Source organism: Erythranthe guttata, chromosome 4, assembly GCF_056151865.1.
Source record: "Erythranthe guttata isolate IM_541 chromosome 4, IM_541, whole genome shotgun sequence".
Taxonomy (NCBI): domain Eukaryota; kingdom Viridiplantae; phylum Streptophyta; class Magnoliopsida; order Lamiales; family Phrymaceae; genus Erythranthe; species Erythranthe guttata.
The window spans coordinates 16,815,595-16,829,622 of record NC_142536.1 but is presented as its reverse complement, the minus strand read 5'-3'; the positions used below and the strand labels follow the sequence as shown (position 1 = coordinate 16,829,622).

The following is a 14,028-nucleotide window of genomic DNA, read 5'->3' as shown; positions in this document are numbered from 1 at the left end:
AATGCAAGATAATAATTTTCAAAATGTAAATTAATGTCTCTCGTTTACTTGCTACTCTTAGCTTCTCGATCTACTATATAAACGACAAACCAGAATAGTACATGAAGTAGATTCCGAAAATTCATTAACTTCCCGGTAAATGGTAATGTTGGATTTTTTTAATAAAAATAATATTATATTAAATATTTTCTTTGACCAATTTATGCGGTCGTTTGACCAACATTTTGAAACCTACAAACACTTTATTTTGCCTCATAAAACCTCAATATTCCTCTTTAATTTTATATTAAATAGATGTTTTATGGTGGTCATATTTTATACTATATAAAGGGGGCTTTGTAGCTTTGTAAAGGTAGAAGAGTGAAGAGAAAAATAAACACTTTTTATTTATACTATATACATATATTTTGAGCTCTTGTTGTGTGTCGGGTGTAAGCTTCTACTTCACTTGAATTGTGTGTCGGGTGTAAGCTTCTACTTCACTTGAACGTGCAATTTCGGTGAAGTTACAGCGGAGAGATAGGCTGGGCTGTTGTATCCCATAGGCGACACGATCGGAACCTTTTTGCACCTCATTAGAGAAGGGGTCGTGAAATTCGTCTTAAGAGAGCGACCTAGTCCGCGCCTCACCTTGCCTATCTCTATATTATTGTGGTTCTTATTGCAGCAACTTGTTACCTATAAAATTAGAGAACAAATGGAGTCCAAGCCTCATCCACAATTTCGTGATCAATCGTCAAAGTGCAGCCGTGGTTCCAACAATTTAAGACGAATTTTGATCACATGAAGATAAGCTTTGACGATGATCCAAAATAGGCTCTTGATGATAACAAGGGAGATGATAAATTATATTTTATTGTTATTTTGATTTGACGAAAAATTAACGATTTTATTTTTGGTGTAGGTGAATTTTCGTACAATTCACGAATGCAGACTTTGAGTCAAATTTCCGACCTTATATAATCATAATTTGAGAATGTGTAAACCACGAAAGTTGCAGGACTTTCTGTTGACTGTTCGAAACATCTTGATTCACTGAAATCGGACATCGAACGAGAGAGATATGCCCCAAATACTGAGCACTGCTGCAGCTGCCAAATTGTGCGCGTTTTTAAGGTATTGAAAGAATCGATAATTGAAAATTATCAAACTCTGGTATGTTCTTCGTTTACACATATTAAATATAATTTTTTCTAGCAATGAAATGATATAATTGCATGAAAATATTATTTCTAGAATGTGAAAATCCATATACTGTCATATAATTGTTGTTGTAGTCAATTTAGTGCATTTTGTGTATTATATTTGGAATTGTGGTTATAAATTATGTGATAGAAGAGAGATATTGACTTAATATTACGGTTGTGATTTTTTTTTTGAGAATGATATTACTACTATTTGCTTAATAGCTGATAAATATTCTCTTCAAATTAATAGATGAGTAATGAATTGATTATGACGTGCTTAAATGCATTTACCTTGTTTCAGTTTTGACTAATGCTGCGGTATAGTGCATTAGAATTTGAATCTAAAAATTGCTGTTTTATAGCATATATTCAAATTTATTAAATAAATATTGAAACGTTTTGCTTGTATTTACTTGCCCGAGGAACCGGTTACATTTGCTAAAATTAAGTAATCTTTAATGCACTATTATGCTAGTAGTTTATGTAAATTAATTTGCATAAGCATGTTTGTAGAAGTATTTTTAAAAGACACGTAATTTGTCTTTATTGTGGCAGTTATGACTAATGAGAGTCCAAGGTTTTTAAATTCAGAAAATAACTTTGATAAATTATTTCTTTCTTATCGTAATTCTTTTGAAAATAAAGAGCTTATGGCCGTTGCCTCTATTTGAGAAATAAGCATGATTATAATTGGCATCTTAACTTTAATTCATGATTCATTTGGTAGAGGTAATGTTGCATATGTTTAAACATTTTATGAATTGTTCAATGTGCTTTTAATATTGAGAAATAGTGGGGTATTAGTAATAAATTTGAATTGCGAAAATAAGCATGATCAGAGTCAATACATTTTATCTTGATTCATGATTCATTGGTATGCTTTTAGTATTGAGGAATAGTAGGGGTTTTTTAGTGTATACTTATATGAGCATGTTACAATTGATTTTAACGTGATATATGCTTAATTGCTTATTTTATGATCACAAATTGTTTATAGCGATAATGTGATACATTATGCGTTATTTGTAATCTTGAATATGCAAGTAATTAGTAAAGGCATAATTTTGCACATACGTGACATTGATGTGATTTATGAATGCCTAATTGTGATTATTAAGATTTGGTGAAAATATATTAGCAAATATATTTGTGATTTGTGAAGTGAAACATTTTTCAAAGTTTTCAATATTGCAGAATTTTGAAAATCTAAAAGAGAGGAATTATATTCCAATTTTTCACCTTGTGTGAATGATGTATATGCCGATAATTTAAAAAATTCAAAATTCATATCAATTTTGATTGATTATTTTGACATTAGCCTGCCTGCGAGGAGGCCGGTTGATACCGAATGTGGTATATAAAATCCTAATGTGTGATAAATCAATTGCTTTGTGCTTTGATTAACGATATTGTGAAGAATCAATGGCGCATTGATAGATGTGATTCAAAAAACTGCAGTTGGAATATCGCGAGAATCTTTTAATGGGATCCGGAACCATTAAAAGAAAATACAGTACTGTGAATATATGAGAAAAATCACGTAAAATTTAAGTGAAAGTATATAAGAAATGGTTAATAAGCCATAAAGTCTATGACACTAAATTTGTGAAATTATATTTCACATTATTTCAGAAATTATCTGAAATGCATCGAGGGGGATTGGATTAAAACCTAATATATTTTGTAAAGTTGTTGATGAGGATACTACCACCTAGGGGCTAGAGATCCTACGAACTAGGCGAAGAAAAACGAATCTGAAAGCAACATGATAGTGATAAAAGTGCGCACTTTTATTATCCATCCCTATGATGCATGTGCACTAATAAAACTCGTAACGAATTGTGAGGTTGAGACTTTGATCTCTTAATGAGTTCTATAGCCTGTATGGGTAGGGTGTTGGAGTTACGTAAACATCCTTGATAGAATTCACCTTGTGAGTGTGGAAGTGGGGCCGCTTCCTATGGGAATTATAGGCTGTTCTCTAGAGCTCTCACAAGAAATGGGGTAAAGCACATGGCCGTTAAACGTGCTGGCTTTAGAAGCTTCAATCGAGACACTCTGAGTATTATGTGTGCAATATGATTCTACGTGCCCCAAGGGTCACTGTTTGAAGCCTAAGTCCACTTTGATTCTAGTACGGGAAACATATTGTACTAAGTGAAGGTTTGAAGGCATTGTCCACTTTCATTATGCATAATATTCCGCAAGAGCTCAAATATTATTATTATTCTTATTTTGATTAAAATAGTGGGGGATTGTTGGATTTTTTTAATAAAAATAATATTATATTAAATATTTTCTTTGACCAATTTATGTGGTCGTTTGACCAACATTTTGAAACCTACAAACACTTTATTTTGCCTCATAAAACCTCAATATTTTCCTTTAATTCTATATTAAATAGAGGTTTTATGCTATATAAATGGGGCTTTGTAGCTTTGTAAAGGTAGAAGAGTGAAGAGAAAAATGAACACTTTTTATCTATACTATATACATATATTTTGAGCTCTTGTTGTGTGTCGGGTGTAAGCTTCTACTTCACTCGAACGTGCAATTTCGGTGAAGTTACGGCGGAGAGATAGGCTGGGTTGTTGTATCCCATAGGCGACACGATCGGAACCTTTTTGCACCTCATTAGAGAAGGGGTCGTGAAATTCGTCTTAAGAGAGCGACCTAGTCCGCGCCTCACCTTGCCTATCTCCATATTATTGTGGTTTTTATTGCAACAACTTCTTACCTATAAAATTAGAGAACAAATGGAGTCCAAGCCTCATCCACAATTTCGTGATCAATCGTCAAAGTGCAGCCGTGGTTCCAATAGGTAATAATTACCATAAAATGTTATCAAAGCTACGCAATTTTCTCAACCTCAAATTTTACTGGTAAAAATGATATGAGAAACAAAATGGCCTACATATATAGTTCGAGAGGAGGCTTACAAATTTAAGAAAAATTATAAAAAAATAAAAAAAAAAACGTATTAAATGGAGATACAATACTGTGGCACCCATTCATGTCTTGAGATCGTCGGACATGGCTGACGGTATACAGTGAGTAGCGAGAATGTCCAAGGTTGCCTCTTTTGCTGCCTTTGTCTGCAGAACCAAAATCTGCACCCAAATTTATCCTCTGTTTTTTCAGTAACCAACTATGTTTGCCTCGTTTTTTAAGTAGTTTTTTTCAATTTTCATGTGTTTTGGAAGAACGAACGGAGAATTAAATAAACTGAGAAAAGAACATACAAAATTTGCTAAAAGCAAAATGAAAACGACTCAGAAAGCGAACCTGCTGGAATTCCAAATCGAATTTCAAATATTCATCGTTGCAGCTCTCTACCGTACTAGCCAAGCTCTTCAGGTTCTTCACGGGCTGTCCGTTAAACGCAATAACCTAATTTATAAAAGAGATAATGAATCTAATTGGCAATTTTTAATATTGTTGAATGTCAGTTCTGTGATTGCATTATGAATGGCAGTTCCATTATAACTTGATGAGTGGCATTTCTATAATTACTGTTGGGTTGCAGTCCTATAATTACATGCTAAATGACAATTATGTAATTACTGATGAATGACAATTTACTACTTATTATTGAGTGGTTGTTCTTTAATTACTGCTAAGTGACAGTTCTTTAATTACAGTTGAATGACAGTCATGCATTAACTTGTTGGACGGGAGTTCTGAAATTGTCTTTTGAATGACAATTTTGTAATTACTGTTGAATGGCAGTTAAATAATTACATGTTGAGTGTCAGTAATGTAATTACTTGATGTAGTAATTCTGTAATTATTAATGAGTGGTAGTTATGTATTTAATGGTTAGTGGTAGTTATGTTATTGCCTGCTAAATGGTTGTTATGTATTACATTCTGAAATACAGTTATGTAATTGCTGTTGAATCGCAGTTCTTTAATTTTTGCTAAATGGCAACTCTATTATTACTGTTGAATGACAGTTCTATAATTACTATTGATTGGTAGTCTTGTAACTACGGTGGAATGGCAGTTCTATACATACTTATTGAATGGATGTTCCGTAACTATTTGATGAAGAGCAGTTCTCTAATTACTTCTGAGTGGCAGTCCCATGATTATTACATGTTGAATGATAGTTTGAAATTATTTTTGAGTGGTAGTTTTGTAATTACATGTTGAATGGCGGTTCTTTATTTACTTTTGAGTGGCAGTTCTGTAATTACTAGTTGAATGGTAGTTTTGTAATTAATGTTGATTGGCAGTTCTATAATTACAGTTGAATGGCGGTTTTTTTAATTACTTTTGAGTAGCAATTATGTAATTACTATTTAGGGGCAACTCTGTAATTACTGTTGAGTGGCAGTTCTTTGAGAATTATTGAGTGGTACTTTTGTAATTACAAACTAAATGGTAGTGTTGTAATTACCTGTTAATTGGCATTTCCGTAATTATCTACTCAATGGCAATTCTATAATTACATGTTGAATGGTAGTTCCGTTATTACTTGCTGAGTGGCAATTCTGTAATTATTACTAAATGACAGTCTGTAATTAAGTGTAAATGGTAGGTTCATAATTACCTATTGAGTGACAATTTTGTAATTACATGGAGAATGGCAATTCCGTAATTAATTGTTGAGTCGCAGTTCTGTAATTAGTTGTTAAGTGACAGTTATGTACTTAATGCCGAGACGTAATTCTGTAATTACATGATAAATAGCAAGTCTGTAATTACTGGTGAGTGGCAGTTCCATAATTTAAAGGGTAAATTGCACTTCACCCCCTGAAAAAATGCCCGTTTGCACTTTCCCCTCTCAAAATACAAAAATGAGACAACCTCCCTTCGAAATATACAATTCGGTGCACTTTGCCCCAAATATGTATTTTTAGTCTAATTCTCACCGAGTGAAGGGTGTATATGCCATTTTACAACTTCCGCTTCAGAATCCTCCTTTCAGAGTTACTTAGGGTTTCAAAATTAACAAAATTTTCTTCTCAAATTGATGAAATTCGCTTCCAAATTAGACGAAATTTTCTTCAAACTTAGACAAAATTTGTTTTTTGTTCTTCGCAATTATTGTAATGTAAGGTGAAAACATGTTAAATGACATTTAAAGCCTTAAAAACAAAATTTCCCTCCTAATTAACTCAAATCAGACTAGAATTAAACCGGAAATACACATTTGGGGCAAAGTGCACCGAGTTGTATATTTCAAAGGGGGACAATCTCATTTTTGTATTTTGGGGAGGGGGGGGGGGGGGATGCAAGACGAACACTTTTTAAGGAGGTGAAGTGCAATTTGCCCTAGTTTAAATGTTTAACTTTTTATATTTGAGCAAATTGCACATCACCCCCTGTAAATTTCTAATTTTCCCACTTTACCCCCTCAAAATGCTTCAAAGTGACAAAGTGAATGTCCCCTTCAAAATATTATTCTTGTTGCACATTGCCCCAATAGGAAAACTCCGATGGACTACTCATCGGATTTGAGTATTTTTTTTGCACGTTGCCCCTTTAAATGTTATTTTTGTTACACACTGCCCCTTTAAAACACTATTTTTTTCCACGTTGCCACTTTAAAATGTTATTTTTGTTGTACAATGGTCTCCAAAATTGGCTTCTGGGCAAAGCGCAACCAAAATAATATTTCGAAAGGGTAATATCCCTTTTTTGAATTTTTAGGGGGGGAGATGCGAAAATGGAAAATGTATTGGGGGTGAAGTGTGTTTTGTCATTTATATTTTAAACAAATTTGTATGATTTTTATATAGTATAATATGTAATTCAACTATTTAAAACCTATTTTTGTATTGTATAATTTAAATGGTAAATGGGACTCCTGGATATCCGAAAAATGGTGGAAATGGTTTTGGTATATTTCTTCATCTTCTTCGGTTTATACATGATGTTGAATTTGAACAACAACTTTATTCTCGTGCATTCTTATTTCTTCCAATTCCTTAAATTGGAGTTGATAGCAGCAAACTACAAAGTAATCAACCAGGTAATGAAAGAAAAATGTTTTAACAAAACTATCACCTAGCTTCCACAATCTGCATTAAATCTCGAACCTCGTTCACCACAAATCATCGAGCTTAATAACACGCATTTTGAAATTAATGCTCGCGAAGCAATCAAAATGCTCCACCATTTTCCTCAGCCTCTTCAAATCCTTTTTCTTCCACAAATCAATTCTAACACAAAGCCCCTCATTCCCAACACTCTCTTGCTCCTCCAGTATTTCCACTGCTGAAACTGCTGCAGAATCGCTGCAGCCAATCAAATTAATACTCCCAAGTGTCGGTAGTTCTCCGACACCAAAAGGAATCTCCTCCAATTCAGACATTCCTTCAAGAACAAGATTCTCCAGTACCGGAAAATGACAGCTGTATGCATTCCAATGTCTCAAATCATCACAGCTGTGAATCGCCAGATATTTCAGTAGAAGAAATTCCCCCTCGACCGGGTCCCACACGGGCCCCACAACCGAACCAGGTCCTAACTTGAGTACTTCAAGATTTGGCAACGAACCAACCATAGTCAAATCTTCCCAATTAAGACAACAACCTTCCAAAGTCAACTTCTTGATCGAACTCGGGAATTTGAGGTCCTGCATATGCAAATCACTCAAGAAGATGCAGTTTAGTGATTCGAGTTTTCGGAAGCTACCAAGATTATAGAGACAAAAATCGTATGCGTCTATCGAGAATTCATCGTACATTATCTTCAATTTCTTGACATTCAGGATTCTCTTACACACCTCATCACCAAACCTCAAATTCTCCACTCCCTTAAGTGTTTGTAAGTTCCTCAAAACAACGCAATCTTGTTTGACACTCAAAGGAGGATCGGGAAGAATTATCAATCCAAACTGAATATGCCTAAGTTGTGGCATCTCCCAAATTTCAGGCGGTGCAATAATTGCTCCACAATCTTTTACAACTAGCATCTGCAAATTCCATAGTAATGATATCGATGAAGAAATGTGGCGAAGGCCGCTAGATATCCATAGAAACGGTGTGCTAACGTAACACGAGTTAACTTGCTTCAAAATATCGTCTAGAGAAGAATCACTATCAACCACTTTCAATCCTCTAAACATTTTAAACTTAGATGACTCCAAAGTTTGTAAAAGGCCGTCGTAATTATTTTCTAGAATTTCTCTATGAAATACAATGCGACACTCGTTAGCTTCGACTCCTTTAGAAATGTCACATCCCCTCAACACATTAATGAACTTCTCCTTTTTAGCTAACTTTAAGCAAAAGTCTCTTAAAAGATCGTGGATGTCGCAACTTCTAATTTTTTTATTCGACCCTCTAGAACGAAGTAAAATGAGATTCCTATCAATGAGATCATTTAAATATCCCTCCGCGATTTCTTCCAAAGTTTGGGTTTTATTTGGTCTTATAAATCCCTCAGCAACCCAAAGTTTGAGGAGTTGGGGCGCGTGAGTATCTTGGTCGTTTGAAAAGATTCCAGTGTAGAGAAAACACGCTTTTAAATGGGCGGGTAAGTGGCTATAACTCAAAGATAATATGTCCAAGTTTTGCTCCTCCTCTTTTAAATTCGGAATCAAATTTATATCTTTCGAAATATTCTCCCATAATTCTTGTGTCGTAGAGGACTTTCTAAGAAGTCCTCCAATCACGACAATTAACAAAGGAAGCCCTTTGCAATTTTTAGCAATATTCTTTCCAATTTTCTCTAATTGAGGAGGGCACCCTTCTTGCGGAAACGCCTTTTGACAAAATAACTTCCAACTTTTATCTTCTTCTAGAAATTTCAACGAAAGGTACGACGGGCCAAAATGAATAGCTACGTTTGCTAGCCTAGTGGTTAAAACAATTCGGCTTCCATTGTTGTTATCTGGAAAGAAAAACATTATCTTTTCCCAAGCTTTGATACTCCAAATATCGTCCAATACAATCAAATATCTCCTACCTATTAAGCTTTGATACAAACGTTGTGCTAATTGAACTTCACTAGTTTCTTGATCTAATTCAGTAGTCGATTTACTTTGGCAAGATAGAAGTTTCGAAAAGATATCTATCGCGCTATATTCTTGAGAAATTGTAGTCCATGCACAAATATCAAAGTGATGCACAATAAGTTGACTTTCATAGAGGTTTCGGGCAAGAGTAGTCTTACCAATACCGCCCATACCTACAATCGGGATGATTTGTAGACTCCTATGCTGTCCGGTCAGCCTTTCCATAAGCTGAGTCAACTCATCATCAAATCCAATCATCTTACTCTTTCCAGTAATGAATATAGCAGGCGTTGAATATGTGGGATGTTGATCTATCAATCCCCTTTTGTCACTAAAACCGACAGCCTTATCCTTGACAAAATCCATGCCTTCGATTACTGTCTGAAGATCGAGCGAGGAAATGGAACCGGAGCGGATTTGGTCGACTGCATGAGATTTTATTACATCCTCAGCTGCAAAGGAGGCAGATGCAATCTGGCTCTCCAACACTTGTTCTTCTTCTTTGCTACCTCCATGAGAATGAATAGCACTCTCTATAAAATCGAGCAAGAAACGAGTTGTTTCGACGAGTGACTCGGTCTGTTTCTTGTCAAGAGAAATCGAAAGACGAGGATGAATTTGGATGCCATCAATAGTATTCATAAGAGAAGCTAGACCTGCATAAGCTGCCATCGATCGCAATCTAAATCCCGATCGACTTTGACGTGTTCGGAAAAAAAGCAGCAACCAATTTATGGAACTACTGCTGCTGCTGCAAATGAGAAAATTATTACAATTCTCATAGGATGGTTGTGGATTGTGATAAACTTGAGCTAAAAGAAGTTGACTTTTAATATAGCAAGTGGCTTCAATTATTGTGATATTTATTTATCTACGCGCAAATTACGGCCACCCCATGAATTATAGTCAAATTATGGAAACACCCTTTCTGTTTGAATAATTATAGTCACCCATCAACTATATATTATCTTACGAAAATACTCTCTACAGGTGAATTTAGGAATGTTAAATCGGTAAAATCGAACCGAAATTTCGGTACGCCAACATTGCATACCGTTTACCGACTTGAATATACGATTTGGTTCGGTAAATAATCGAATTACATAAATTTTATGTAAAAATATTTAAAATGAGACGTGACTCTAATTACCCAAACAAGAAGGGTTTTTTAGTAATTTGGTCATGCCTAAGGAGGTGGCCGTAATTTGCCATTTATCTAATACATAATTGGACAGAAAATGTCAAAATGTGACAAGTAGAGAGTATGAATTTTAAGACCACTATTTCACACCTAACGACTGCTTAATGAGGAGAAGATCCTTCACACTTCACACTAGAGAACATTAGACTTATTGAGAAATAAAAACTTAGGGTAAATTATGACCACCCCAGAGGTAAAGTTAAATGACGAAAAAATCCTCATATTTAGGTAATTATAACCACCCTAAATTATGAATCTTTTTACATGTTCACCTTTATGGTGCATTGGAAACTGCATTTTTGCACAAAACGAATACAAACTAGAGAACATTTCATCGAACCTAAAAAATTCTGTTGAATTTCACACCGTAAGAATGAACGTGTAAGAAGATTCACATTTGAGGGGAGTAATTGTAATTATCAAAACAGTAAGTGATTTTTCATAATTTGTTCAACATGGACTCGAGCTCGAGCCGGCCAAAATAGCCGAGCTCGGTTCGTTCACACCCCTATAAACTGATAATAAGGGACTGTGAAATGTGAATGATTACAAAAGCTTGAGGAATATATATATATATATATATATATATATATATATATATATATATATATATATATATATATATATATATATATATATATATATATATATATATATATCTCTGATTCTTAAGTTGGTAGATTTGAATTAACTTTTGTAACAACAATCGAATATAGGCATACATAACAAGAACAAACACGAAGTGTTGGCCTTTCTCATCATCCAGGAGTTGTCGAATATGAAAGAATTTATGGTCCCGAATTCGTTTAATACAGAGGTGTTATCTTAAGTGTTATGACACTTGAATAAACATGCAGCGGAAATATAAAGACAATACTCAGATCTAAAAATGTTCACAGGTAAAAAACTTGTGAACGTGCCCTTTACAGGACGGAAAAATTATATTAAAACAGTATTACAAGAATACAAATAGAAGATGCACGAAAACTTCTTCCTTATGAATGAATCATTCTCATGATTATTCTTACATTCAAATCTAGAAACAAAAAGAGAAATATTAAAAATTCTAGATTTCAAAGAATGTACTCGTGAGGAGTACGTAAAGAACTTTCTTATGAATGAATCACTATCTTGATCATTCTTACAAACAAGTCTAGAAACATGTGTACTAAACAATCTAGACTACAAAGAATGTACTTATGAGAAGTACGTAAAGAATGTACTCATGAGGAGTACGTAAAGATTGTACTCATAAAGAGTATAAACAACCGATTCTAAAACCACACTAAAACACTCATGTATTCTTTTCAGCTCTCGGTTTATTTCATAAAATCTTTGAAATTCCTTGAGTCTTGAAGTCGGTATTTATAGACATTCCAAGCATCCACTCCTTAGCCCATGATCTGCAAGAAAACCAACTACAAGAGCACTCAAGAACATGGGTTAGTGGGTTAGTTTAGTAGTTAGAATAATATCCACAATTTAACCCACTAAACACTACTTAGTCCACTAAGTAATATACTTAGCCCACTAAGGTATATACTTAACCCGCTAACCACTACTTATTCCATAACTAAAATTTAGTTAGAAAATAAGAAAGTTAAAAAACAAAATGTGGAAATAATCCACGTGTTTCAAACTCCCCCTTTTTAACTTTTTGATCAAAACTAAATTTTAGCTTAACTCCCCCCGAGTAATTGCTTGAACTTCCCCCTGAATTTGACAACCAACATTAACATAAAAGTTCAGAGGGAAAATAAAAACTGAACAAAAACAAATATTGTTCATTAAAAATAACTTTAGAGCGGAATATCCAAAGTATCCTCAGTATCAGCTGCTGCTCCTCCATCACTAGCACTGGATCCACTGCTTTCCTCTGCTCCTTGAGCTTCACCCTCATTCTTCCTTGAGCTTCACCCTCATTCTTTGCTCCTTCTTCATTAACACCTTGCTCTCTACCTCTGGCATCCAAAGGATGAGAAGTCCCTGCTTCAACTTCATGACTAGCTTTTTCTCCCCCTTTTTGATCAGAAAGAGCTTTTCGAAGCATTTCCACCATGGACTGGTGATAAGTTATCTGAGTTAGAGAGTGAGTAAGCTGTTGTAACAAAAGATCTCTAGGAACTGAAACAAGAATGTCAGGAATGTTGTCAACATGAGAAGCAACACCTTCAGTACCAAGATTATTTTGACCTGATTCAGTTGAGAGGAAATTATCTCCATTCGAGGGAAGATCTTGGACATGAGGAGCTTTTAGAAAATTTTTGAGAAACAATGATCATGCCAAGTGAAGTGTGAAAATATTTTGATTCATCTTGGCCCAAATTTTGAGAAAGTAGAATGGAGTAGATGAGAGAAGGATAAGGAAGATGAGTGGAGGATGAAATTTTCTGGGCAAGATGACCTATATTATTTAAAGAAAAGCTTTCCAAAATCAACTGGTCATACCATCCCCAATTTGTACATGAGTACTGCATGAGGTTTAGTTACCATAGAGACATTTTTGGATGGAATCCAATTCATCACTGTGAGTCTGAACAAGACAGAATAAAATGCAGTGAGTTGAGAAACTTTGAATATTCTGGGGTGAGCAGGCCAACATTTTAGACGATTGCCAGAAAGAGTCTTACAAACCTTAGTAAAATCACCATAATTATCCTCATCAATCACAGTAGGAGTTTGTAAATGAGAGTTGATAATTTTGGGAGAAAAAAAATGGAATTTTGCACAAAAACTTTGCCAAAGTTTGGAGAATTTTTCTTAAATTTTTTTTTTTGTAAATTGGCATAAAATTCCTTCACAACAGAAGGATCATAAGGACAGACAACCTCAACTAGACTAAGGATTTTTCTTTGATCAAGAAAAGCAGTGATCCTATGTCTATCAAACTGATCCTTGGAAACTTTCTTTTCCTCAATGAATTGGCAATTCATGATTTGAGGACTCAAAGTTGAATCAGATTCAAAATAAAAGATAGGACTGAAGCATTGTTTACCTCAAAAGGAGTTGACAGATCATTCCCATCCAAGTCTGGCTCTTCTTCTTCTGAAGGTTCATCTTCTTCTGAGTCTTCAAGTTCATCTGGGATGTATGATGGCTCAGGTGATGCAACAGGTGGAGCAGCATCTTCAGCAGCACTCTGAGGGGCATTGTCTGAGACAGTAGGTGCAGCAGCATTTTCAGGAACATGTGCAGCAACATCTTTGGAAACAGGATGTTGAGAAGAGTTATGCTGAAGTGTCTCCCCCTGAGTTGATGCTGGTGGAGTCGAGTCTTTGGAGGATGACTCAGTGGAGCTTGAGGAGAAAGCTTGGGCTTCTGGTTCTGCAAAGGTAGGATCTCCTGCTTCATCATCCGTTTCTTCATCAACCCAATGAAGGCCTCTTGGTGGGTTTGGCCTAACTGGAGTGCGACCACCTCTGCCGCCTCTTCTTCCACCTCTGCCGCCTCTGCTGGGAGAATTTCCTCCCCTTCGACGTTGTGACCCAGTAGCATTCAGATCTGTGAAGAGATTCATGCGCTTGGACCGGCGAGTAGGAAACCTTCCTGCAGTGGGAGAGGGACCCAGGTTCTGGAAGTTGTCTGGGTCAATCGGATTCAGCTCGTCTCCGGGCTCAATAAAGCTGATCGGCATAGCTTCAAGGTTGACAGGATGAACGATGATGGCTAGAT

The 14,028-nt window shown here is 35.2% G+C and overlaps 3 protein-coding genes across 4 annotated transcripts in view; all 3 read right to left on the bottom strand.

The window, feature by feature from the left end:
- LOC105971080 (putative late blight resistance protein homolog R1A-10) overlaps positions 1 to 14,028 on the bottom strand; it is a 29,975-nt gene that overhangs the window by 6,587 nt on the left and 9,360 nt on the right. The window lies entirely within an intron of this gene.
- The window catches only part of LOC105966245 (protease Do-like 9), a 29,345-nt gene continuing 15,332 nt past the window's right edge, over positions 16 to 14,028 (bottom strand). Inside the window, exon 10 of the transcript XR_016030924.1 lies at positions 16 to 128. The gene's annotated coding sequence lies outside the window, so the exon portion shown is untranslated. The remainder of the gene's footprint in view (positions 129 to 14,028) is intronic.
- LOC148771288 (putative late blight resistance protein homolog R1A-4) lies at positions 7,018 to 9,988 on the bottom strand. Of its 2 annotated transcripts, XM_088817049.1 has the most exons (2): positions 8,489 to 9,988; positions 7,018 to 8,359 (listed from the first exon to the last, which is right to left on the bottom strand). In XM_088817049.1, the coding sequence occupies exons 1-2, from the start codon at positions 9,825 to 9,827 to the stop codon at positions 7,239 to 7,241; spliced, it is 2,460 nt and encodes an 819-aa protein (XP_088673175.1). In that variant the 5' UTR covers positions 9,828 to 9,988; the 3' UTR covers positions 7,018 to 7,238. The 2 variants fall into 2 exon arrangements, with proteins under 2 accessions (XP_088673175.1, XP_088673174.1); XM_088817048.1 differs by having other exon boundaries at positions 7,018 to 9,969.

Excerpts from the sequence above, each read along its gene's own strand:
- LOC148771288 (XM_088817048.1), bottom strand. The coding sequence starts at position 9,827 with ATGGCAGCTTATGCAGGTCTAGCTTCTCTTATGAATACTATTGATGGC.